This window comes from Gordionus sp. m RMFG-2023, chromosome 4, assembly GCF_954871325.1.
Source record: "Gordionus sp. m RMFG-2023 chromosome 4, tfGorSpeb1-WG-v2, whole genome shotgun sequence".
In the NCBI taxonomy this organism is placed as follows: domain Eukaryota; kingdom Metazoa; phylum Nematomorpha; class Gordioida; order Chordodea; family Parachordodidae; genus Gordionus; species Gordionus sp. m RMFG-2023.
Window position 1 is genome coordinate 5,069,275 of NC_088778.1, and position 24,196 is coordinate 5,093,470.

A 24,196-nucleotide genomic window follows, 5' to 3' on the forward strand; every position below is an offset into this window, starting at 1 on the left:
TGAAGACGCTAATGAATTGGATAAGTTATCAATAGAAAAAACATTATTATTGTTAATATTTATAAAAATTCTAATTCGATTAAATTATTCAAATTTACAATTTAAATATTCGAATAAACCAAATAATTTACTATTAATACTTGTAATTACTTATTTTTAAATCAGGCCATATGTTAATTATAAATTTAAGTCATTTTTCTAGCTTAATTGAAAAAGTTATTTTATTACATTTACAGTTTACCCCTACATAAAAGAATTAATTTATATTTGGTATGATAATTTAAATATATTTTATCAAGATCTTCAATTAGTAAATAAGCAGTTAATTATAAATAAACCAAAGGCCAACTATACCAATTTACGTATAATATGTTGTGATTTACAATAAAAAATAAAAATAGAAATGGGCTTTTGGCTTCATTTATCATATCATATTATGATTATAAAAGATGCCCGTCACTTAATTTTACAATTGGCTAATTTATAAAATTAAAATTTTATGCTAAAAATCATCACACGATTATTATTAAAACGACTTAAAATTAATGAAAAATTCGCCATGGGAACCTTTCTTGATAAACCATCGACTGAAAAATACAATGAACATGGGGATAATAAAACTATAAAATATGGTATCAGTACAATGCAAGGCTGGAGAGTCAGGATGGAAGATTCACATTGTGCTTGTTTGGGTCTACCCAATGGGTTGAATGATTGGGCCTTTTTTGGTTTGTTTGATGGTCATGCTGGGGGATTTGTTTCATCTTATTTAGCTGAAAATCTTCTTAATTCTATACTTGAATGCAAAGAATTAAAAGAATCTATTGAAAGAGATCCAAAAAATATAGATTATAGTTTATTAGAAAAATCAATAAAAGATGCATTTTTACAAATTGACGAAAAACTTAAAACATTCCCAAAATTAGAAAAAGGGGAAGATAAAAGTGGATCAACTGCTGTTGCAGTGATAATTTCACCTACACATTTTATATTTATAAATTGTGGTGATTCCAGGGCAGTTTTATCCAGAAGTAATGCATGTTTTTACAGTACTGATGATCATAAACCTTCAAAACCAAATGAAAAAGCTCGCATAATTAAAGCTGGTGGATCTGTGCTGATACAACGTGTTAATGGGTCTTTAGCTGTTTCACGCGCATTAGGAGATTTTGATTATAAAAACAATTCTGGTAAACATCCATTTGATCAACTAGTCTCACCTGAACCTGATATTCGTATAGAGTTGAGAGATCCCACAAAAGATGAATTTATTATATTAGCATGTGATGGAATTTGGGATGTTATGAGTTCTGATGATATATGTAAATATGTTAGAAATAGGCTAGAAGTTTGTGACAATCTTGAAAGTGTGTGTAATCAAGTTGTGGACACTTGCCTACAAAAAGTAAATAATATAAAAATATTTACAATTTATGTATATTTTTAAGGGAAGTCGTGATAACATGAGCATAATTTTAGTCACCCTTGATGCTTCACCACAATTAAATTCAAAAGCTATAGAAGATGATACAAAATTAAATCAAAGTATTGATTTAAAAATAAAAGGTTAGCTTTTTTATAAAAATTCCATTAACTTTACATATAATTATCAATATTTTTTTGAAAAATATATACAGAAATATGTGAAACAAATCCAACAGCAAACATGTCATTTATACTGCAAGAATTAGAGCGTCAGGAATATGAGTATCCACCTGGAGGTGGGATATCCTCAAAGTAAATTAGTTAATATGTGAAATGCAAATATTATTTTGTTTTTTAAGACATCAAATAATCCAAACATCGTTCAATCAACATTCTATATCTTCCAACACAACCGCAGCTACAGAAAAAGTTAAAAAAATTAAGCACAAATTAAAAATTATTGAATTATTAAATAGGAAAAAGTGGAATCTTCATGACCAAATTCTCATCAAACCAATTTTATTAACAAAACATTTGTAACCAATTATTCTTATACACATAAATAACATCATTTTGTATCAAAATTTACCCACAAAGGTTATTTGCTTGCACTAAATTTTGACATGGGGGATGTAAATTGTTTAATCTTGTAGATATTAATACGTGTTAAATTATAATTCCCAAAATTGAAATATATTTTTTTACATTTATTTCTGTAATGTTATTTATATATATATATACCAACAGTTTTTATTTTTTGAACCAGACAAAATATTTAAATAAAAAAAAGAATTATTTTGATTTGATAGCATTTTATTAGAAAATTGGCAAGATACTCCATTAAAAAAATATGTTAAATTTCAATTAAAATAAGTTAACTTTCAACAAGATTTATTTTTTTCATAAAGGGGGGTTAAGCAATATTTTTAAAATTTTCTAATTTAATTAGGCCAGGCAAGATGCAGAATTAACAGGATTTATTTAAATCATTGACTTTGATTTTTTAATTTTAGGCTTATATTATTTTTAAAATATGTTGGATTTCATATGGCAAAGCTTTAAATGTTGGAATTTTGAATAAAATTTATTTTTATGATATTTTATTTAAGTGATGTCTTTAGGGCATGTCTAAAATACGCGTCCCTGAAAACTACGCGTCCCTGGTCAAAGAGGTTTAATTTGTATTATATTAATTAAAAATCTTATTTAGCTTCATAAAATAAGTTAAAAAAATGTTTTTTATGATTTTTTTAAAAAAATGATATTTTAGTAAAATTTTTAAAAAATTATTTTTTTACATGAAAAAACTACGCGTCCCCGGTCAAGATACAATTATTTTTAAAAATAAAAGCAGATTCATATTTAGCTCATTAAATGAATATAGAAAATGTTTTTTATGATTTAAAAAAAATGTGTTAACAGTAAAATTTTTAAAAATTTATTTTTTCTAATTTTTTACATGAAAAAACTACGCGTCCCCTATCAAGATACAGTTTTTTTTAGAAAATAAAAGCAGATTCATATTTAGCTCATTAAATGGATACAGAAAATGTTTTTTTGATTTAAAAAAGAAGTGTTAACTTAGTAAAATTTTGAAAAAAACACTCATTTTTTTCATTTTTTGACTAAAATACGCGTCCCCGGTCAAGATAGATTATTTTTATAAAAATGAATATAGAATCGTGTATAGTTTTTCATGGAGATTCCGAAAATGGTATTAAGAATTTTTTTTAAAAAAAATTTCGGAGACGCGTAGTTTAGTCAAAAAAAAATTTCTTAATACCATTTTCGAAATCTCCATGAAAAACTATACACGATTCTATATTCATTTTTATAAAAATAATCTATCTTGACCGGGGACGTGTATTTTAGTCATGCCCATGTCTTTATCATTTATACTTCTATTTAACACTTGAAAAAGTAAACATTTTACTAATATAGGAAAATCAATACAATTTGAAAAGATAAGTCCCATTATAACCGTATTTTAATTGCATGGTTATAAGTAGTGATAAAAATTGCTCTGTTTGAGTTTATTTTAAAGAAGGGTAGCTCAATTCAATATTGTATCCAGAAAAATAATATGCAAGCCTAAAGATTTTGCTCATAGATGGCACAAAGGTTTGGGTATCTATTAGCCAGAGGCATCGGCAATATTTTTCTGGCTAAAAATGGAGTTACCATTTTTAAAAATGAGCTCAAATTGAGTTATTTTGCAACACTAGTTATAAGGGCAGACTGGTAATGCCCAAAACATTAATGATGAGAAATAATAAAAGCATTAATTCCAATTAGTTAAAATTTTAATGTGCTTATGTATATTTAATTAATTCTAATTAAAATGTAAAAAAGTATAAAACTAACCAAATATTAAATATTTTAGATAAAATATTTTTGATACTGCCTATATTAAGGATCCAAGTGAGGCTATATAGAACATACTAACAGATGGTAACCTAGAATTTTTAACAATATATAAAATTTGTGAAGGTACCCCATAAGTTATAATTATCAACCTTTAAAGATCTTTTAAAGATGATAACTTGGATATATTGTTATCAGATTCACCTGGTATTACACATCAAATCAAATCAGAAATCTTTGCCTCTCATGCTAAATAATCTATCTAATCTTGGATAATGAAGATCCTTAAATATAAAAAGTTCTGGTGATAATAGACAAATAATCCTAATCTTCAATCAACTTATTGTAATACCTTCTGTCTCTTGGCCCAGTCCAATCCAAATTTAGAAACAGGGTTAGACAAAAACATCTTTTATTTCTGAAATTTACATTTAAAAAGAAATACTAGTTATATATGTCGTATTTATGCATAGGGTTGTTACAAAGCTCAATTTGGAAAATTATATAAGCTTGGAGATTTTAATCATAGATGGTAGAAAGCCCTCTATTCATCAAATCTCGAAGCTTACAAGATGCTATTTTGGCTAAAATATTAATCGGCTGGCTCATTTTTAAAAATTGACTCAAATTGGGCTTTTCAACAACCCTTTATTTGAGTATTGTTTATTAGTGTTTATAAATATAAGATCAAATAAATTTATGAAAAAATTGTAATATTTAAGCTTAGAAAAGGTTACTATTTAATTTTCACTAACTAAAATAAGTTTAAAAACTATCTTAGTTTTTTGTGATCTCAATGGGAGCCTTTTTTTGCCCCCTCCCTTTTATGTTTTTTTTTACTTTATCTTGTTTTAATTGTATGCATGACTTTTTAACATGTTATTTTAATATTGTTTTATATATTATGCTATTTTTAAATTTAATAAAAAAACTTGTCTTAAAATTAAAAAATAATAATTAAAAATATCAAGTGATTTGTAATGAATGAATTTTGATTAAAAAATTATGAATGTTGCACACTGTCTCCCCATACTTAGTTTTGATATGAAATTAAGAAAATATTATATATTTATTAAACAATTCTAAACCCAATTGTCTCAAGGTTTTTTAATTTATAATAATAAAACATCATTTATAGTAATCAATGAAATATGCATGATCTAAGGCATTAAAAAATGCTCAACCTCAACCATTTGAATTAATTTTTTTTATTTTGACTTTTTTTTGCAGTTGGTGTTGTTAAATAACTTCCTCCAATATGGGTTTAACCAAGTTTTATCCTAGAAAAAATAAAGTACCTAGACTGATGATAATCAGCTGGAGACCACATGACATCGCCATTTTAACCTAAATAAAATTCATATTTTCTTGTGTGAATAGCCTTGGAATAAATATTAGGTACATATTATTTTACTTCGCCTACATTAAAATTTAAATTTTTTTTATATATGCTACACGAAAACAAAATGACGTCATAATGGCTTTCTCAGCTGTTTTTAATTGATGTACACTTTTAATGAATTCATCGTTAGTTATATGTCACTGGTTAAAGTATATTAAAAATTGATCAGGTACTTAGAAATTTATTAAGATTACAAATACTCAGATGTAAGTACTTTTTAACAAATTGGTAAAATGGATGATATTTCCTCCATTTTTAAAAAACTCAATTTAAATACAAGTGTTTACCTCCCTGGCATCCATTAATATTAATTTAAAATTTTTCTAGGGGAAATAAGCGAGATTCCCAATTTATAGTGATTTAGAACCTATCCCTTTTTAGCCTTAATTTGCTCCAGGAAGTTGGCTTCAATAGTCCCAATCTTGGAGAAAAAAGCGATTATCAATTTTTTTCTTACTGATCAGAAAAATATGAATTAATTTTATATTTATTATTGGTGTTATACATCAGTGACCTGCAGAGGTCCCGGCCCGGATTTTTATTCAAAATTTTTTTACGGCCCGACCCGGGTTTTATATTTTATGGCCCAGCCCGGGTATATTTTAAAAAATTAAAATACTGGCCTGGCCTACAGGTCTCCGTTATATATTATATTGAATAAATATTAATTTTAATAACCAATAGAAATGGGAAAAAAATATGCTGAAAATTTCGGGGAAAAATTGGGGTTTTCGCTTACAATTCGTCGCTTTTAACGTTTTTTAAGCATAAATTTATAAAAAGGGGAAAAAATATATTGTGTAAATTGTTACAAAAAAAGGGTTTTTTTTTATATTTATGATGCAATAATAATAAAATAAATTTGTCGAAGATATTTTTTTTTATCATTTCTTTTACTTATTTTTTTTACTAAAATCTTTATTTCTTTCTAAAATTTCATTACATTCTTTATGAAATTATTTGACCATTCAAAAAAAAAAATTAAAAGGAGGAAAAGTAAGTAAAATTCTATATTTTTTTAAATAAAAAAAGGGACAGCTAAGGAATAATGCATGAGTTTGGAAAAAAAATCCGGGAAACTTGGTTATTGTTATTTACCACTAAAAGCGGTGTTGAACCAATAGGTATTTAATTTGTTTTTTGTTTGGATCGACACTGCCATATGTGGATCTCCATTCCTATAGTCCTTGTTTCTTTTGAAACTAATTTGGTGGTTCCGTCCAAGGCGGATGATGATATATAGTAGATCGGAGATGATCGCGTGATCCCATCACCTAATATATGAAAAATGAATATTATTGCATTTCAAAAAAATATAATTGGTAGTTGTTTAACGAAAATTGCTATATGTTGACTTGGCAGTAGCTAAAGGCAATCAGCATGGAATCCCTCTGAAAAAACTCGTAAAGACAGAAATACCATTTTAAAAATTTCCAAGAACCAGTTCTAACATTATTAGGTCCCCCTCCCCTTTTCAGATCCGATCTGAAACAAATATTTTAAAATTTTTGCCTTACCGAACCCGAAATAATTATTTAGAAATAAGTCTTATCCTAAATTTTTTATTGTTAACCCTTCATTGCACAGATGCAAAAAAAAATTAGGCGAGAGAATAGGTGGGGTGCTCTCAGACCCAAATTCAGGAATACTTTATATTAAAATCAAATTAATTTGTTTATTTAAAAATATATTAAACAAACTATATCGTCGGCCTAGAATTGGAGTGCTCCACTTGCCAAAATGTTTAAAATGAGAAAATCAGCATTAAAGTTTAAAATCAAATATAGGAAAACCTTATTGATCAATTTTGACAGAGCTATTATAACTTTGGAAATAATTAATATTCCTAACTCAAAAATTTTGAAAATGTCGAGTGGAGCCTCCAATTCTAGATCGACGATATGTTAATGATTTTAACTATTTTAATAATGAAATGTTATTTTATCATTATATTACAGCTCTTGTCAAGGGAGTGACAAATTATTTTAAAGTCAAAGTATGATATAAAAAATATATATAAATAAAATTGATGATTTATGATATTTATCTAAGGTTCAAATATTAATATATTATAACTTTTAATTAATATATATATAATTAGTGTATATTTATGATTAATAATGCCAAAACAGATGAAAAAAAATTTCCCGGATAAACAAGTGGGGTCTATGTGACCCCAAGCTCCAAAAAACCATTATAACTCTTGAACTACAGAACAAAATCAAAATTAATTTTGTACACATACTATATATCTAAAAATGCTAAAGCTACTAAAAGATTCCGTCAAAAAATATCCTAAGAATTTTAAGTAATAACTTTTTTTAAATGATTGGAAGGGTTGAAATGGTAGGACATTTCAACGAAATCGGAAAGATTAAAAACGTTTAAAGGAAAAATAAACAATTTTAAAAAAAAATTTCGACGTCTAAGTTCGGTTAGTAGTTCTGACACAAATTTTAAAATCCGACTTCCGGTCAGTTTGAACTCCAATCAGGCCATGCAGGGTGGGTCCCATTATTGTTGCCATTTTTTAAATATTGCTTTATCAAAGTCTAGAACTCCTTTTTTTTTAAACTTTTTAGTGACCAAGTTCTAAAAATTAGAATAATATACGCCTTTTGAATACGACATCCTGACCTATAAGAAAATATATAACATAAAAAATTTTTTTTTTTAATTTACCGCCATTCATTTTTGACTCGAGCTTGAAAGAAAAATTTTTAAGATTGAAATCCGTCCAAACTGCTTCTCCTCCGGGAATGCTTGACCAACCAATCCGAGTTGAGTTTAATTAATTTTTTTCTTAAAGCTTATTACATAATATCCTCATTTTAGCGTTTCATACATTTGACGTTTAAACTAATTTAATTTTTATCACCATCTGGATAGAATTTGTCTTAATATATATTTTTAGAATAACATTTTTAAAAAAAAAATATATTACGATTTTACTTTTTGTTTTATTAGGTGACCAATGACATTGAATATTTATTTTATTTCTTTTTTTAAAAAAAATCGTTTTATTACCTCTATTTTTATTTTAACATATCTAAACTTAAAAAATTTGTAATATTGTAATATTGTAAAATTAAAAATTAATTTTTAATAAATATAATTCAGCCATTGGGCAGCTTACGCGAATACTTGTATTCAAAATTACAAATACATCTTAGTATTTTTTTTTCCGAATATTTTCAAAAATATTTGTATTTTAAATGCTGAAAAAAATAATAAAATGTAGTTTGTATTTATAAAGATTACAAGACTATTTTTTTTATTTTATTTTTAAATTGATTTTTAATATAAATTAGTGATCTGCATCGAGCCTAATTTTTCAAACCCGGCCCTGCCCGAAATTTTTTTTAAAAAGTTTTGCCGATCCGGCCTGAACCCGAAATTTTTTAAAATAAATTTACCGGCCCGGCCCGAATATTTAAATATAGAAATTTTTTATAACTACTCAAAATAAATGATATATGTTATATGGCGTTTAGTTTCTATAAATAAAATCTTATATTTTTATTTTACATTAAAAATTCAATATAGAATTGATAAATTTAGATATATTAAAAAAAATCCCAAAGCCACGGCCCTACTAGGATTTTTTTTTTTTTAATTTTTGGCCCGGGTTTTGAATTATCAGCCGGCGCGGAATTTTTATAAAATTTGTTAAATTTATTTTTAATTTTTATAACTAATAATGGCGATTTAAGATATTTGGTTTTAAAATATACGACCCGACCCGGCCCGGGTATATTAAAAAAAAAATTTTTAGGTCCGGCCCGGGTATATTTAAAAAAAATTAAAATACGGTCCATGTACCAGAGCCGGGAGCTCTTTGATATATATATATGGCGCTAAATAATTTTAAAATTATATTATATTTTTTTAAATATAATTCTATTTTACCCTTACCCTCAGGCAGAAAGATTATTCAGTTTCTCAAATCAAATTCTAGGGCCAAAAAGGAATAGATTTAATATATTATTAATATATTAAAAAAGTGAGCTATCATTTTAATAATATATATATTAGAATTTTTAGAAAAAATTATTAATTAAAATGTTATATAAGCAAAAAAAAATAAATTAATATTTAATAGTATGAAAAACACTTTGTACAAAGTATTCATCGAAATATTTATTATTTGCCAAATGTTTTCATCAACGTAATTGTAATTTAAAAAAAAAAAAATTTTTTTAAACGTATTTGTAATTATTTAAATGATTTTTTTTATTTGAAATGTAATTGTATTTATTTATATCGAATTATTTATTTTTTTTAAATTTTCCCAACCCTGAAGTCAGCCCTGCTCATCCCAACATTTAAAATTCATCCGCCCACCAGTCTACGCCGGAGACCTTTACTACCGCTACAATAGTTTTCGATATCGCTACATGATTTGAAACGGTATAAAAAATAAGGTGAAAAATGTCTATAAAGGAATCAAAGACCTGTAGAAGACAAATTTTGAAACCGGCACAGACCCCTCTCTCCCTTTCACCGCTATTAAAATTTTTCAAAAAATTTGTTAATTTATCATATCTTGTAAATGATTTCAAAAGGGAAATTGAAAATACAAGAAATGAATGAATGATAAATAAATAAATCCATTATATCATTTTCAACTTAGTTAAATTGTAACAATCTAAATTTTTAACATAAATTTGGCCCGGGTCAGATTTCATGATACTTTTTTGTTAAAATTTTAATTCTGAGCCCAGCATGGGATTGCCATTTTAATTTATTCTTCCGGATTTTTTTTAAAATTAAGATCATGCCACCCAAAAGCCTTGAATTAGACGTCTCTAAACAGAATATGGACCCAAAATTATATCAATATTATTAAAGTAGAAAATAAAAATTGTCTACCATTTTGATAATTTGGTAGTATTGTTTAAAAGAGCTCGATTTTTTTTAAAAAAAGGCTAACCCAATATTTTAGTCAAAAAATATTCCGCAAGCCTGGAGAGTTCATAGATGACAGCAGTGTTGCTAAAGGGACCTATTTTTTTAAAAATGGCCCTATTACGATTTTAAGTAAAATATTATGTGAGTCTTAAGATTTTGCTCATAGATTGCAAAAAAAAGGTTTAGACTTCTATTTGCTAAAAGTTTGCATCATATCATTTGTCGTTTAAAAAAATCAGGCCGGTTAATAACACTAGATGGTAGGAAAGAAAGTTTGGATATATCTTAACGAAACGTTGAGGTTTGCGAAATATTAATCCGGCTAAAATTTTAATTTATAAAATAACATTACTAATTTCTTTTATATAAAAAAAAAAAAATTGTTTCTTAAATTTAAAATTTTTTTCAAATAATACTTAACAAGACTCATTGATATTAGATAATAAAAATATTGATAATTTTTTTTTCAGACCTATAGGCTAGGAACTCGACCCGCTTAAACTCGAAAAATATTATGAAAACCGAGTAGGGTTCAATAAAATACGAACCGGCCTGATTTAAGAAAACTGGACGAATTAAAATCAGTCGGAAAATTTTATGACGCAGTGCTTGATAATTAGTTTTACTTCTCATCTTTCAATTTATTCTTTGTGAAACATATTTGGCAAAATACAAGCTAACATTATAAAAAAAAAATGGCAAAATTTCCAATGTGATCACGTACCGGGGTTGGAAGGTAATTTCTTTAATTGCAATGTTAAACCGAGAGATCTACGGAGGGTCTTAATTATTGATAACTAAACTTACAGTTAAAAGGGGCATACACTGATGTCTGTCCGCCATTAAATGACATTTAAATCAAATTTGAAAAACATTTTGCCTAAATGCATTTTAATTGAGTTTTAACCCATTGACTGCAGCTGACTTCAATATCTATACACTTTTAATAAATGATTCATCATTCTAGGTTAGTATAAATGTCATTGAGAGTTAACCATTTCCTCTGTTTATATATCTGATCCTCAGAGACTGATCAACGTTTCTTTACAAAGTTTGTGCCATGTTGTGCTATAGTGTTTTTTTCCCCAGATTATGCCGAAATTTTAAAATGTTTGAAATTCAGTTAATGCAAAGATTGATAACTTTTTATAATATTTATAAAGGTTCAAAAAATATTTTTTTTTAGACTTTTTGCTTTAAAAAATAATAATTTTGGACACTAGAGATTAGGGAATGAATATAGCTAATTTTTAAATAAAAATCTACAATGAAATATGTTACAATTTCATCGCATTTTTAAAATCAAAAATGTTTTTTTTATTTGCAAAATTTCCTATTAACTTTTCAATATTCAAATTTAACGCAACAAGTGTTTACTTCCCTAGAGCATCTATTAATATTAATTACAAATATACCTTAAATTTTTTTTAGGAGATATAAAGGGAAATTCCCAATTTATTTTTTGTTCTTAACGATTTGGAGAACCAAATTTACTAGTTGCCCCGAGATGATTCCCGTTAAAGCCCATGCCCAAGATTGCAGCAAAAAATTTTTAAGCCCGGCCCGGTCTTTTAAAATTATATCATTTTGACTGCTCTGGTACAGATCTACAGATATCTGATATAATTTGCAATCGATGCTTTTAATTAAGAATTTTTTTTTATATCTAAGGTCTCATTTATAGTAAACGCGATTTGTTCAAGCGGTGCGGTATTAAACCCTGTCAAAATCACAGCGATTAGAAGTTTTGAAAAATTCGTCTCAAATTTATAAATTATAACTTGGCTTGATTTTGTAAATAACGCAGCGTTTAATATCGCACTGCTTTAACAAATCGCGTTTACTATAATTGTTAGCGTAAGGCAGTTTCTTCATCGTAATTATGGTCCAATTCAATGCTATTACATTTTTTTGGTTAGAAAATCTAAATCATACCAACATAGTTAGATTAAATACATATTATTTACAAAATAGTCTTAATCATTCTGGTCTCCGTAAAAAAAAATATTTCAAAGAATAAGATGTTTTGTATTTTAATTTTTATGCCATTTAAGAAAAATTATGTATCTCGCAAGAGTATCGAAAATAAAACACTGAGACCTTTCACATAATTAATAAATTATAACGGCATTCGTAATTTTAATTTTAAAAAGAATTATTTTATACATTTTTTGAATCAAAATAAAAAATATTATGTATCATATATATATATATTAGCGTTAATGTGTCTTTTCCGACAATGTGTTATTTTTTCTACTTTAAAACCAATTTTTTTAAATTTAAAAAATCGGATTTTGAGGGAAATGTATTCTAGCATGTTTAGAATATCTATCTTATGAATCGTAGATAATTTTGACGTTTGAGTCATTCATAATTTATATTAAAAAAAATAGGTATTCCAAACATGATAGAATACATTTCCGATAAAATCATTGCCGGAAAAAAACAGATTGACCCTAACATATACAATAATTTTAATCGGAAAAGGGGTATCTTTTTTTGGTAATCTCGGTTTCCCAATATTAACTTTTTTTAAAACTTATAACTTTTCTTCTTACAATTTGAATCTTAAAGGCTTTAATATATGTTTTAATATAAAACATATATGATCTGTCTGATATTCCCCTAATAATTTTTTTTAAAAAATAATCCTCTTCATAAAAAAAAAAAATTTGGGAATATTTTTTTCGGGGGAAATGTTTTCCGTTTAACCTCTGTTATGACAATCCTAAACGAACTTAAAACTGTGGGAAAATAGGGATAGCGAACAAAGATCACATCGAGGTATTACGAGCGTAACTAAAAGAGCGGGGTAAAAGGTGGACACACTTTGTAAGAGAGTAAACGTGATCTGCATAGTAGAGACAAAATGGAAAGGAAAAGGTGTAAGAATGATTGGGATGAATAAATTTAACGCATGGACCTGCGGAAGTCGTAATTTTAGATCCTCTACGCATTTCAATTCTTTATCTTCAAGCTCGTTTCCCTCCTTAAAGAGGCCCCAATTTTAATATTTGATCATTTTATAAAGGTCGGAATTAAAATTTTGAATAATCAATGTGAGCACGAAAATGATTATTGAATTCTCCATTATAAGATTTACCCATTGATTATTTGATATTAATTTTTTTTTTGTAAAATATAAAAATTGGTCTCGTCCAGTTTTTCATTTTTTTTTTAAAACTTTTAAACCCGACCCACACTTTTAAATATTTTTAAAATTTTTAGGCCAAGTGCCTCACTATTAAAAGTCATCTCATTTTTGGCTTCAGGGGCAGCCAATCAGATCGAAATCCTACAGAACATATAGATAATGGGTGACACCTTACGACAGTTGAAAATCGAAAAATGTGATTCGAGGGAACTGAACTACCTAAGTAAAAAAAATAACAAGCTACAAAGCCAAACACTGATAACATGGTGAAATGACATATTCGGCGTTACATAATGCTATGAACGCGTTCCTTTCTGATGGTTACTCCATCCTAGTATGTTTCGGGGCGCGCATATTTGATAACAATAATTCCTAAATTGAGAGAAACAAAAAAATTCGTAACTAATTTCCTTGAGCTAAGACAGGCTATGAAAGAGGAAGGATCTTGTGGTATTGGAAAGGATATAATGGGGAAAAATTTTTTATATCACTAGATTCTTAGAAATAGGCTTTATCAAGATTTTAGCCAACAAATATTCTATAAGCCTAAAGATTTTACCAAGAGATCTTTAACCTGTCAGTCATCTTTTGCAGAAATCTTGAAGATCATGTAATATTTGTTTTGGCTAAAAATCTTGATTTCGCCGTTTTTTTAAAAAAATAATAAGCTAAATCGATATTATTACAAGAATAGTTAACCTGAAAAAAAACCGATAATATAATATAAATTTGTTAATAAACAAATTAAAGTTGTGTATTGTAGACAACATATCTAATTTATCAATTTAAATCAAAACATCTCTGCCAATTCAGGATGTTAAAATATATTAATCTGAACCAACCACAACAAATCTAAGAATATTTCATTGACTACATAATTTTATTTGTTTTTAAAGAAATAAATGATGATTAATTCTAAACTATCACTACATACTTTATGACGACCTAATAAAATATTGCTAAACGCCGAATACAATTTTTTTTCTTCTTATAACACATTTTTACAATCATAAGCTATTAGTTTCATATGAATAACTCTCGTAAATACGGTCGAACAAGTCCTTGCAGTGGATTTTGACACCGAGTTTAGAGCATATAAGAAAAGCCCCCGCCATTTTCCGGTGTAAGGATAGACTTTCCTCCGGTGGAGCTTTCAGTCTATGTTTCAGAAGGATTGGCATAAGATTTTGTATTCTTCGGGTCACGTTATGATTGGAAAAATCGAATTCTTTGTCCGTGGCAAAGGCTTCCCCTAATATTAGGACAGCTTCGACGTGGGATTCTTGCATTATCTTATTTGTTTTTACCGGTTATAATTAAATAATTTAATAGATATCAGAGGGCTGCAATGGTCCAGCGAAAAGATTTTAAACATTGGGCGAGTGAGCGGGAGAATTAAAAAAATATATGGGCGGACTGGCGTTAGGATTAAAACCAGCTCATTGCAATCCTCAGATATATCCCCTTTTAAAAATGATTTCATCATGAAACTTTACAAATAAAAATGATCAAAATAAAAAGAGAATTTTGAGTAAAATTTATGAGCATTAGAAGATCTGCAAAATCAACATTTTTCCAACCCCGAGTATAAATTTTTTTTAAGAGAGGATTTGTAGAGAAGAAATTTCAAACTTTAAAATAAATTGTTTTATTCTTTAATTTTTAATGATGTTTATCAATTATCATTCTATTTATTATAATAATATGATTATGAAAAATGAATAGTAAATATATATACTTTTAAATTTTCAGGAAGAATAGAAAGGAGGTAATATGACAAACATTTTTGGGGCCACGGGCCCGAACATATGCCTGGCAACCAATATTAAAAAACCCAAGAATTAAGGGAATATTGTACTGGTTTCTAAAATATCGGGATCGGTTTAAACAATATTTTCTATTTCTTGTTTTTAAGTATTTATTTTTAATAAAATTATTAATGAATCAAAAGTATATAAAGGATAATAAATTATAAATAAAACTTCAATTATATTTTGAATAAACATGATAAGACATAAATTTTTTCCTTCTGAAAAAAAGTTTTTTTTAAGAGGTAAACTAGAAGGCTGGAATTATTATATTTTTTTTTTGATTTAATTTTCATCAATCCAAAGGAATTTAATCATTAGAAAACTGTAGCTTCGTCAATATACTTGCATAATTTCTAGGCTATCCTTATTTACGATAATCGCTTTCTTCAACCTTACATATTTTATTTTTTTTTAAAAAAGTCACTTTCTTGGATTTAATTTGTCATTTAAAATGAAATTATTATTTATTTTATACATATCATATTCATCCGTTAGATATCTAATGAGCAAGAGGAGTCATAGGCTTTTCAGGAGGTGCTAATTAATTTGTTAAAAAGTGTCTATTTACTGAATGTATAATTTTCCTAAGAGCTTCGCTCTCCTTACCCATTGGAGGGGCTTTGGCCCGCCCTCAGGTCGGGTTTATGTCCCTAGATTTTATTTTTATTTTTCTATAATTAATTATAATGTAGATACATTCGTTAATCAAAGGAATATCTGACCTTACACACTTTACCTTCATAATAGTGGGCATAAATTTAGCGTTTCAAAAGATGCGTTGCAAGCGCAAATAATGCATTTCAAATGGCTATCGTGCAAATTGGTAAAATTACCGTTTGGCGTTAACAATTTTAAAAAACGTAAATAGGTTTGCTTTTTTCATTACTTTTTTTTTATTCTTCGCCTAGTAATATTACATAAAATGTAAGAGAAATAACTTACATCCTAAAAAGGAATATTTAGAATTAAAAAAAATAAGAAGGCAGACGATAATATAATTATCAAAGACAAATCCTTACTTTTAAAAACTTCTTTAAAATTTTGAATCGACGATATTAATAAAAAAGGCAACCTCAATTTAAACACGAGGGATGCGTCACGTTTTTTATATTAAAAAATCAAGGCAGTTAAAATAACCCCAAAATTTTGCTTTTTCTTTCAGATAAATTGGAAAATAAGCAAAACTTTTTGTATACTCAAAAAATCAGCACGAAAATGAATGTATATTGAATTTTAATAACTTTAACGTTTTCTTATGTATTAGGTTCTAATTCATTTTGATGTGTAGGATCATATAATTATATTGATAGGTTATTTACTTTATACCAAGATATATAATATCTATCGATTTCGCATTTTCTTAAGGCGAAAGGAAGAAAATTTAAAATAACAAAAAATGATTATGTCACATGGAAAGTGATGTTTAGATTTCAAGATTGCTATTTATATTTAATGGGTGCTAATATGTGATGCGTTAGCACCCAAGGCACTTAGATAGCAGGGTTCCTGGTAATGGAAGGTGTAGAAAGCATTGTCTTTTAATAAGTGTCTTGATCAGGGATCGAAAAGAAGCGAATATCGGTTCGGTTAAGGTTTGAATAAAAAAAATGGTTTGTATAGAATAAAAATATCGGTTCGGTTTAAACCTCAAAAAATCGGTTTGAACACAAACCTCATTCGAATTATTTTTTATTTCATTATTAAATTTTAAAAAAAACACACAGATATAAAACAAGTGTTTATTTTTTATTAATTGTACATTATAAAATAATATTTAATTTATAAATATAAAAAAAATAAATATAAATTAATTTTAATATTCAAAAATATTTATTTGCTTAAAAAAATTTTTTTTTATTAAAGCCGTACAATTTGATAAATTTTCAAGATTCATCTCACTTAAATTATACCTATAATGAGATAGTATAAATTTAATTGTCGAGAAACATCTATCTTGCCATTCTAATTTAGGGTCGCGGCACTGCCAATATATTATCAGACAATTTATATAATTCATGGTTAAAATATTCGTGTTTAACCTAGGTTCTTTAGAAAAATTAACTAAAATATCTCTGATATTCTCCGATTTTAGTAATAGATTTTGTTTGTTATGATCCTTTTTTTAAAGAAGAGTTTCTAATAAATCCTTGTCAGATGAAGATTTATTCAGTGCTGCTAATTCACCTTCACTAGAATCCCCCACTCTTATAACAAAATTTAATTTCAATGTTACGCCATATTTTAAATAATATGTTCCCTAGCTTTGAGTTTTTCTTCTTCAGTTAAAAGCACTTGATATCTCATAATAAAAATTATATATTATCAAAAAAAAATCTCATTAAATTTTATGAATGGATATAAAAAAATAAGGTTAAATAAAATTATTATAAGGTATCAAATTTAATAATTATTTTAAAAAATATACATTAAATCTAGATATATGCATGACAAAAAAATGGAATTATTCTTTAAAAGTTGTGTCTATCTAAAATTCGTTGCATCTATCAATGAATGAACAAAAGGTGAAGTAAATATAGAAATTTATAGTTTAGCTTTATTAGCCATATTCCATAAAGGTCTCTTAAAGTTAGCTACTCGAGTTATATTTTTTTTGGTACCCACTTTAATTAGTTTTGGGATATTTGTTAACTCTATAATTGCTTCCAATTCCCAAAACTGTTTTAAAAAAAGTTGCGTGATTCCTGATAATTCCTCACAAATATCCTTTATCTGTATTTTGCATTTGTTCCTCTTCGTCATTTTCAGACATTTGATTGTCAATATCATCACCATCCTCCATAAATTTTTTTTTACCATCTATTTGAGATTTGCAATTATCAATCTATGACATGCTGGCGAAATTGAATGGATTGGGAAGCAATTATAGTTAATAAATATCCTAAAACGAATTAAAGTAGCTACCAAAAAATCAATTTGAGCAGCTAACTTTAGCGAGATTTTATGGATTGGCTGAAAGCTATACTAAAAATTTCTAAATTTATTTCACCTTTTGCTGATTCATCAATAGATGCAATGAATTTTGCAGACACAACTTTTAAATAATGCCTTTTTGTCATGCATATACCTAGACTTAGGGTATATTTTTTTTTAAATTATTATTAATTATTTATATAATTTCATTTTACCTTATATATAATTTTAAATTATATATTTTTTATATCTATTCATAAAATTTAATAAATATTTTTTAAAATTTTTATTATATAGATATCAAGTGCCTCTAACTGAAAAAAGAAAACCCCAAACAAGGTAACATATATTAAAATATGGTTTAACATGGGATAAAACTTTGTTAAAAGAGTAGGGGATCCTAATGACGTGAATTATCAACAGTGATTGGATCTTCATCTGAAGAGGATTTATTAGAAAGGCTAATTAACCCCATCTTCGGCCAGTAAAAATTTGTGAATTTTTCAAAATTTTATTTATTCTAATATAACAAATAAATCATAAAAAAATCTGCGCGAAATAAAGCATCATAAATAGAAAATATAAACCGTTTCATTTATGCAATGCTCTCTGATCATTAGGGAGTAGATAAATAAGATAATACTATATTATTGGGAAAAAAATTGAAAATAACAATATTGATTTTCAAAAATTATTGATGATATATTTTACATTTATTAGATATGATATTGTAAATTTTTTATTTTGCTTAATATTTTAAGTGAAAAAAAAAATTTTCCGATTCTCAAAGAAGATTTTGTCAAACTCGACTTCCGGTTATAAAGTAATGGGCCTTTTAAAGAAAAAAGTTTTACTTATTTATCCTTCAAACAATATCTAAACATAATGATGAGTTTTAAAAAAAAATTTTAATCAAATTAGGCAATAAATTATTTTCTTTGTTAAATCCGCGTTTTTCCCTACGCCGATCATTTAACGACGTTTTTAAGTGCCCTTAACTGAAGAAGCGTTTCAATGTTGCTAATTTAATCATTCATTTCGGAAAAAAAATCTGTTGTAAAAATTAACACGGAAACGCTTAATCGTTAAATATATGATTGAAAGATATTCATTAGGGGAGGGGGGGGGGGGTGATAATTTGATGCGTCATACAAAAACATCAACTTTAGGTTGGTAAAAAAAAATAAACATTTTCAAATTTACCTTTGTTTCGTGACCTGTCAAAAATCCCAATTCTTCTGATAGCCTCAAAATAGAAGCTCTGTCGGCTTGAGCCGACGCTTTGATCAATCGAAGATAAATATCGACGAATTTTTTGTCGAATTGTCGGCAAGCCCCGAAATCTAAGAGCGCTACCCTATGGGTCTCGGGGTCGTACAAGAAATTCGACCAATTAGGATCGGTTTGCATGAATCGAAATTCGAACACTTCTCTGAGACATAGATTCAAAATATTTCTTTGTGGGGGGGGGGGGGGATTATAGTATAAAATAAATAGCTTTAAGTCAATGATGTTTTTTTTTGAATTAAGATTTAAAGATGATTTTAGATTCTTTCTTTCTTTCTCTTTTTATTTCTTTCTTCCTTTCGTTCTATTTTTCATATATATAATCGCGTTTAGCATTTAAAAAAAAAATTTGTTTACCTCCCTATATCATTTCTGATCGCCTGGTCGAGATCCAGGGTTTTATCCAAACTCATCCCCTTCATAAGCTGGCTAGTCAACACTTTACGAGTGGATAACTCTTTCACGATGGCGGGAACCGTGAAAAACGGATCGTTGGGCAACAATTCCAGCCTAAATTTTTCGCTAGAATTGGCCTCTCTCAAATAATCCACCTCTAAATGAAGTTCCTTCCTAAATACTTCTAAACTATAATCAAGGAAAAGGCCCGCGGGTAAAATATTGGTGTATTCTAACAGTGCTAGTAAGTTATCGACGTCGCTGTCTATGCTCTCGGCTATGCCTGAAGTATGTTTTTCGTTTTGTTATAAAATATTTTTACCACCATTATATTCGATTACAGGAAAGCTACCGCAACAAATGTGCACAAATATTCGTGGTAATTATAATATTTACAACACCCACAGCAAAAAAATTTTAAAATATTAAGACGAATGAATAAGAATATAATTTAAAGAAGATATGATTAAATGAATTTAGCTTTATAAATCATATAATTTCATCGTGAATTTAAAAAAAAATAAAAATAAGACAAATTCCCGAAACTATTCCCAAACATCAAAGATTTGTGAATACAAAAAATAAAATGATATAAAACAGTAAAAATGAAATAAGGTATGTTTTTTTGTTAAAAAATTTTTTATTTATTTTTCTGATTCTTTTAATTGATGATTTAATTTAAATTCAGAATTTTTCCAAAACTATATTCATATTAAATTTTGAATTCTCATTATGAAGTATCGTTGTTAAAAAGCCCGATATGGGTAGATTTTAAAAGAAAAAAGGCCAGCTTAAAATTTCGGACAAAATAATATTATGTAAGTGTGGTGATTTGTCGTCGGGCTTTTTAATAACACTATTTTGAAGTAAGGATGCTTTTATTGAATTCTCATTTTTATGAAAAAAAAATATTAAAATTCTTCAGTTACCCGGGTATTGAATCTTAACGGCCAGTTGTGTAGGTTCATCTATGCCTAGTGTGGCTAAAGACGGATTATTGGGCAGGGAAAGCGCCTCGTGTACTTGGCCTATAGACGCGGCGGCGAAAGGTTTATTGTCGAAGGAGGTGAACCTTATTAAAAAAATAAGGATTGCGAAAGTTTATTTAAAATTGCAAGCGTCTGTTTTTCCCTGAAAATTATAGTTTCTTTTATCCTGGATCGAAAAGGACACAACGTACCTTTAAAAACCAATATTTTAACCAAAAAATAGAACGCAAGAAAAGGTTTGAACATCTGTGAGACTTGCGTAACATTATTTTGGCTTAAAATAATATTTAAAGAGCTCTAAGTATCATCGGGCGAAAAAGATTTATATATAATATATAAATCATTGCCAATTATTTCCCTTATTTTTATCTTCTTCCTTAAACTAAGGACAAATTAAGATTAGGACTGTTTAAACATTAAATCAAACACAAATAAGTATTATATTACAAATTTTAATTTTATTTTTTTTAAAAAAAAAAACTTCTTTCGCCATTCCGGACCCATTTCGCTTTCTAGAACTTTCTGAGTTTGAGATGGTGGCATAAAGTCTGCGCCCTGTCTGACCCTTTCAAATATTTCCTGGAGTTGGGGGCTAATAAAGGTATTGTCCTGGATACTGAGCATTTGACCAAATTTTAGCGCGGCACCCCTAACTTTGCACAAGGTTTCTACTATGCGCTCAGCATTGCTTTCGTTCAAGAAAATGTTCTCCGGAGTTATTCGTGAATCACCATCTGTGTTGTCTATTCCTTAAAATGGTGTAAAATTTTTTTGTCATAATTTGTTTAGGTTAGGGCAAAGGGGGGCCACTATTTTCAAAATTTCGAACATAATTATTTTAATTGTATTAAATTTATTTTAGAAACCTGCAGGCCCGGCTCAGCCCTAAACCCGACCCGGAGATATCTTAAATTGCTACTATTCGATATAAAACTTAAAAATAATAAATATAATATATTTTATAAAAAATGGTACCTCTCCAGGTTTCTGATTTATTTTTTTTAAATGGCGCCGCCGATAGAAATATTTTTAAAAAACGACAAAATCGAATTTAAAGCCAGAAAAAAAAATTACCTAAACTTTCTTTTCTTTCTTCTCTACTTTCTTTCAACCCAAGATCAAAAAGTTTCGCAAATTATTTTTTTTTTTTAAAGTCAAAGATTTTAAAAATTTAAAAAATATATTATTTTAAAAGATAATATAAGTGATGAGGAAATAGGCCTCGGCGAAAATCTGGGGCAAGATGAGAAAGAATAGGCATATCTATAAAAAAAATGGTAACAATTGATGGCGTAGGTGTGCATATCATGATTTATGACGCCATTGTGATTGATGGTTGAATAGGTCGTTTTTAAACAAAAAATTATAACCCTTTTTTGCACCTAAAATAAAAGGAAAACTTCATTCTGAGAGTTAAGAAGATAACTCAGACACATTTGCACTGGTCTAGCTCCTTCAAAATAATATGCAACTTTCTCCATCTTATTATGACAACCCTTACACCTCTTTTTTTGTATAAAATCAGATGGCCGAGTTTTAGTTTGTACCAGAAGTTTCGAGAAAGATCTATTTTAAGATCCTAATCATCACGCATATATATATCTAAGAAGTTGCTAACATAACCATGACACTCTAGATCATTATAATAATAATTTTCGAAAATATTTAAGCATATATAACTAGATTTAAAGAAATCATTATTTTGCCTCAATCAATCTATAAATTTAAGCCATTCCTAATCCAAGAATCTAATGTTATCAAATAAACATTTTTGGATATATTTCATTTTTCCACTTTAAAAAACTCTTGTACTTTATAACATCTAGCCATTCTGGCTAAAAGAGTAAAGCTACATTCATTGGTTATCCATCATAATAGGATATCGTTATTAATTGGATATAAATTATTGGACAAATATACTTATAGCCCATTCTTCTTAAGGCTTTCTTTAATTATTTTACTTAAAAAATTATTTCCCTTAATGCATAATATAGTAATTAATCAAGCTTATTGGATAATCTTTAATTAATCAAATTCATTAATTTCTTCAAATTTGTTATCTGCATTTTTATATCCATCTTCTAATGCTAAATATTACTCTTCTCTATTCATTAAAACATATTAAGGAAATCACACTAATACTCATTAATGGATGATAAAAAGCAATAGGCAATATTTAATTTATTATAAAATTTGCTTACTAAATATATAATAAAAAATGGTATGTCAGTATTTTTTGAGGAAACATTATAAAGAACAGACCATTTGTAATAATTTTAAAGAACAGACTGGGATTGGACAGGATGGAACCAACATCCAGAAACATCTGGATAAACTTTTCCCATTTACTAAACAAAGATGTGAAACATTTATCTTTTGTTTATGATTAGTTATTTGTATGAAATAATATTTCTAACATTATTTTTAATTGCTTTGACTTGAAAAAATATTAATTCGGTGAACTAGTTGGGATTATATAATATTGATTAATAATTAAACATTTATAAAAATTATATAGATTAAATACCCAATTTTCTTCTGGCAATTTCAGCAAGAGCTCCTACACCTAATCCTGCAGCTAAACTACCATAATTAATTAAACGACTAAATTTTGTAGAAGGAATTTTGTTTTCTTTAGATTTATGTGATAAAGATTGCTTTAACTTCATTTTGATCAAATCTTTTTTCAATTTGATTTTATTTTCATCAGAAGAATTCTCATAAACATGAGATTTTAGTGATAACCCCATTGTTTTGTCCTTAGAAAAATATCGCACCAAATTATTTAAATTTAATATTTGTCTGGTATAAATTGTGCATTTTAATAAAAATAATGTTCTTTTTAATATGTGAAAGGATGTTTGATTTTTCACATTGAAATTAGCAAAATTAGTAAATGTATACATTATCCTTCAAATATTTTTTTTATTAAATAAAGTATTTTTTCTTAATAGATTAGACAATCTAGGAATGATAATAGATGATTTCTTTAAAGCACATACCTAAAAAAATATGTAAAGAAAAAATTTCAAGAATTCAAATAAATCTTTAAAAAATTGTCATATCATTTACTGAAATATAATAATTATAATTTTGATATTAAATATTGAATGAATATGCAAAATAATATATTATATTATACTTGTACTATTGCAATACACCTAAAAATAGGAATTTTACCATTATGCAGCAGATTTTGACAAATTTTCCCGAAAAATCCCATATGATTTTCTGAATGAAATTATATTTTGCCAATATTTAGCGGTCGGTAAATAGCGAATAGAAGAGGTAAAGATATAAATAGTTAAAATTATAAGTGTAGAAATTTTAAATAAATTAAATCCTGACACTATTTTTATTGTTGTGAAATTAAGTAGGTCTGGTTAGAGTTTTATATATCCCATAAGCTAATATTACTAAAATCACATCACCCTAAAGACAATATATAATATTTTAATCATAAAATGTGATACTAAATATTTATGTTTACTATGTTTCGCTAATTTATCTATCTGAAGTTTTCAAA

The 24,196-nt window shown here is 27.2% G+C and overlaps 2 protein-coding genes across 2 annotated transcripts; one reads left to right on the forward strand and one right to left on the reverse strand.

The window, feature by feature from the left end:
* Positions 1 to 415: 415 nt before the first annotated feature.
* LOC135927754 (protein phosphatase 1B-like) lies at positions 416 to 2,226 on the forward strand. The gene is made up of 5 exons (XM_065463918.1): positions 416 to 1,405; positions 1,449 to 1,566; positions 1,638 to 1,737; positions 1,785 to 1,854; positions 1,902 to 2,226. The coding sequence occupies exons 1-5, from the start codon at positions 500 to 502 to the stop codon at positions 1,920 to 1,922; spliced, it is 1,215 nt and encodes a 404-aa protein (XP_065319990.1). The 5' UTR covers positions 416 to 499; the 3' UTR covers positions 1,923 to 2,226.
* Positions 2,227 to 14,161: 11,935 nt separating this feature from the next.
* On the reverse strand, positions 14,162 to 23,628 carry LOC135927753 (atypical kinase COQ8A, mitochondrial-like). Its single transcript, XM_065463917.1, has 6 exons — positions 23,198 to 23,628; positions 21,152 to 21,419; positions 20,611 to 20,753; positions 19,643 to 19,964; positions 19,202 to 19,454; positions 14,162 to 14,548 (listed from the first exon to the last, which is right to left on the reverse strand). The coding sequence occupies exons 1-6, from the start codon at positions 23,574 to 23,576 to the stop codon at positions 14,264 to 14,266; spliced, it is 1,650 nt and encodes a 549-aa protein (XP_065319989.1). The 5' UTR covers positions 23,577 to 23,628; the 3' UTR covers positions 14,162 to 14,263.
* Positions 23,629 to 24,196: the final 568 nt, after the last annotated feature.

Coding starts and splice junctions, on each gene's coding strand:
- LOC135927754 (XM_065463918.1), top strand. CDS start 500: ATGCTAAAAATCATCACACGATTATTATTAAAACGACTTAAAATTAAT. Junction 1,406..1,448: donor TGGACACTTGCCTACAAAAA/GTAAATAATATA, acceptor TATATTTTTAAG/GGAAGTCGTGATAACATGAG. Junction 1,855..1,901: donor CAACCGCAGCTACAGAAAAA/GTTAAAAAAATT, acceptor ATTATTAAATAG/GAAAAAGTGGAATCTTCATG.
- LOC135927753 (XM_065463917.1), bottom strand. CDS start 23,576: ATGTATACATTTACTAATTTTGCTAATTTCAATGTGAAAAATCAAACA. Junction 21,420..23,197: donor AATTGCCAGAAGAAAATTGG/GTATTTAATCTA, acceptor CACCATTTTAAG/GAATAGACAACACAGATGGT. Junction 14,549..19,201: donor TGACAGGTCACGAAACAAAG/GTAAATTTGAAA, acceptor AAAACAAATAAG/ATAATGCAAGAATCCCACGT.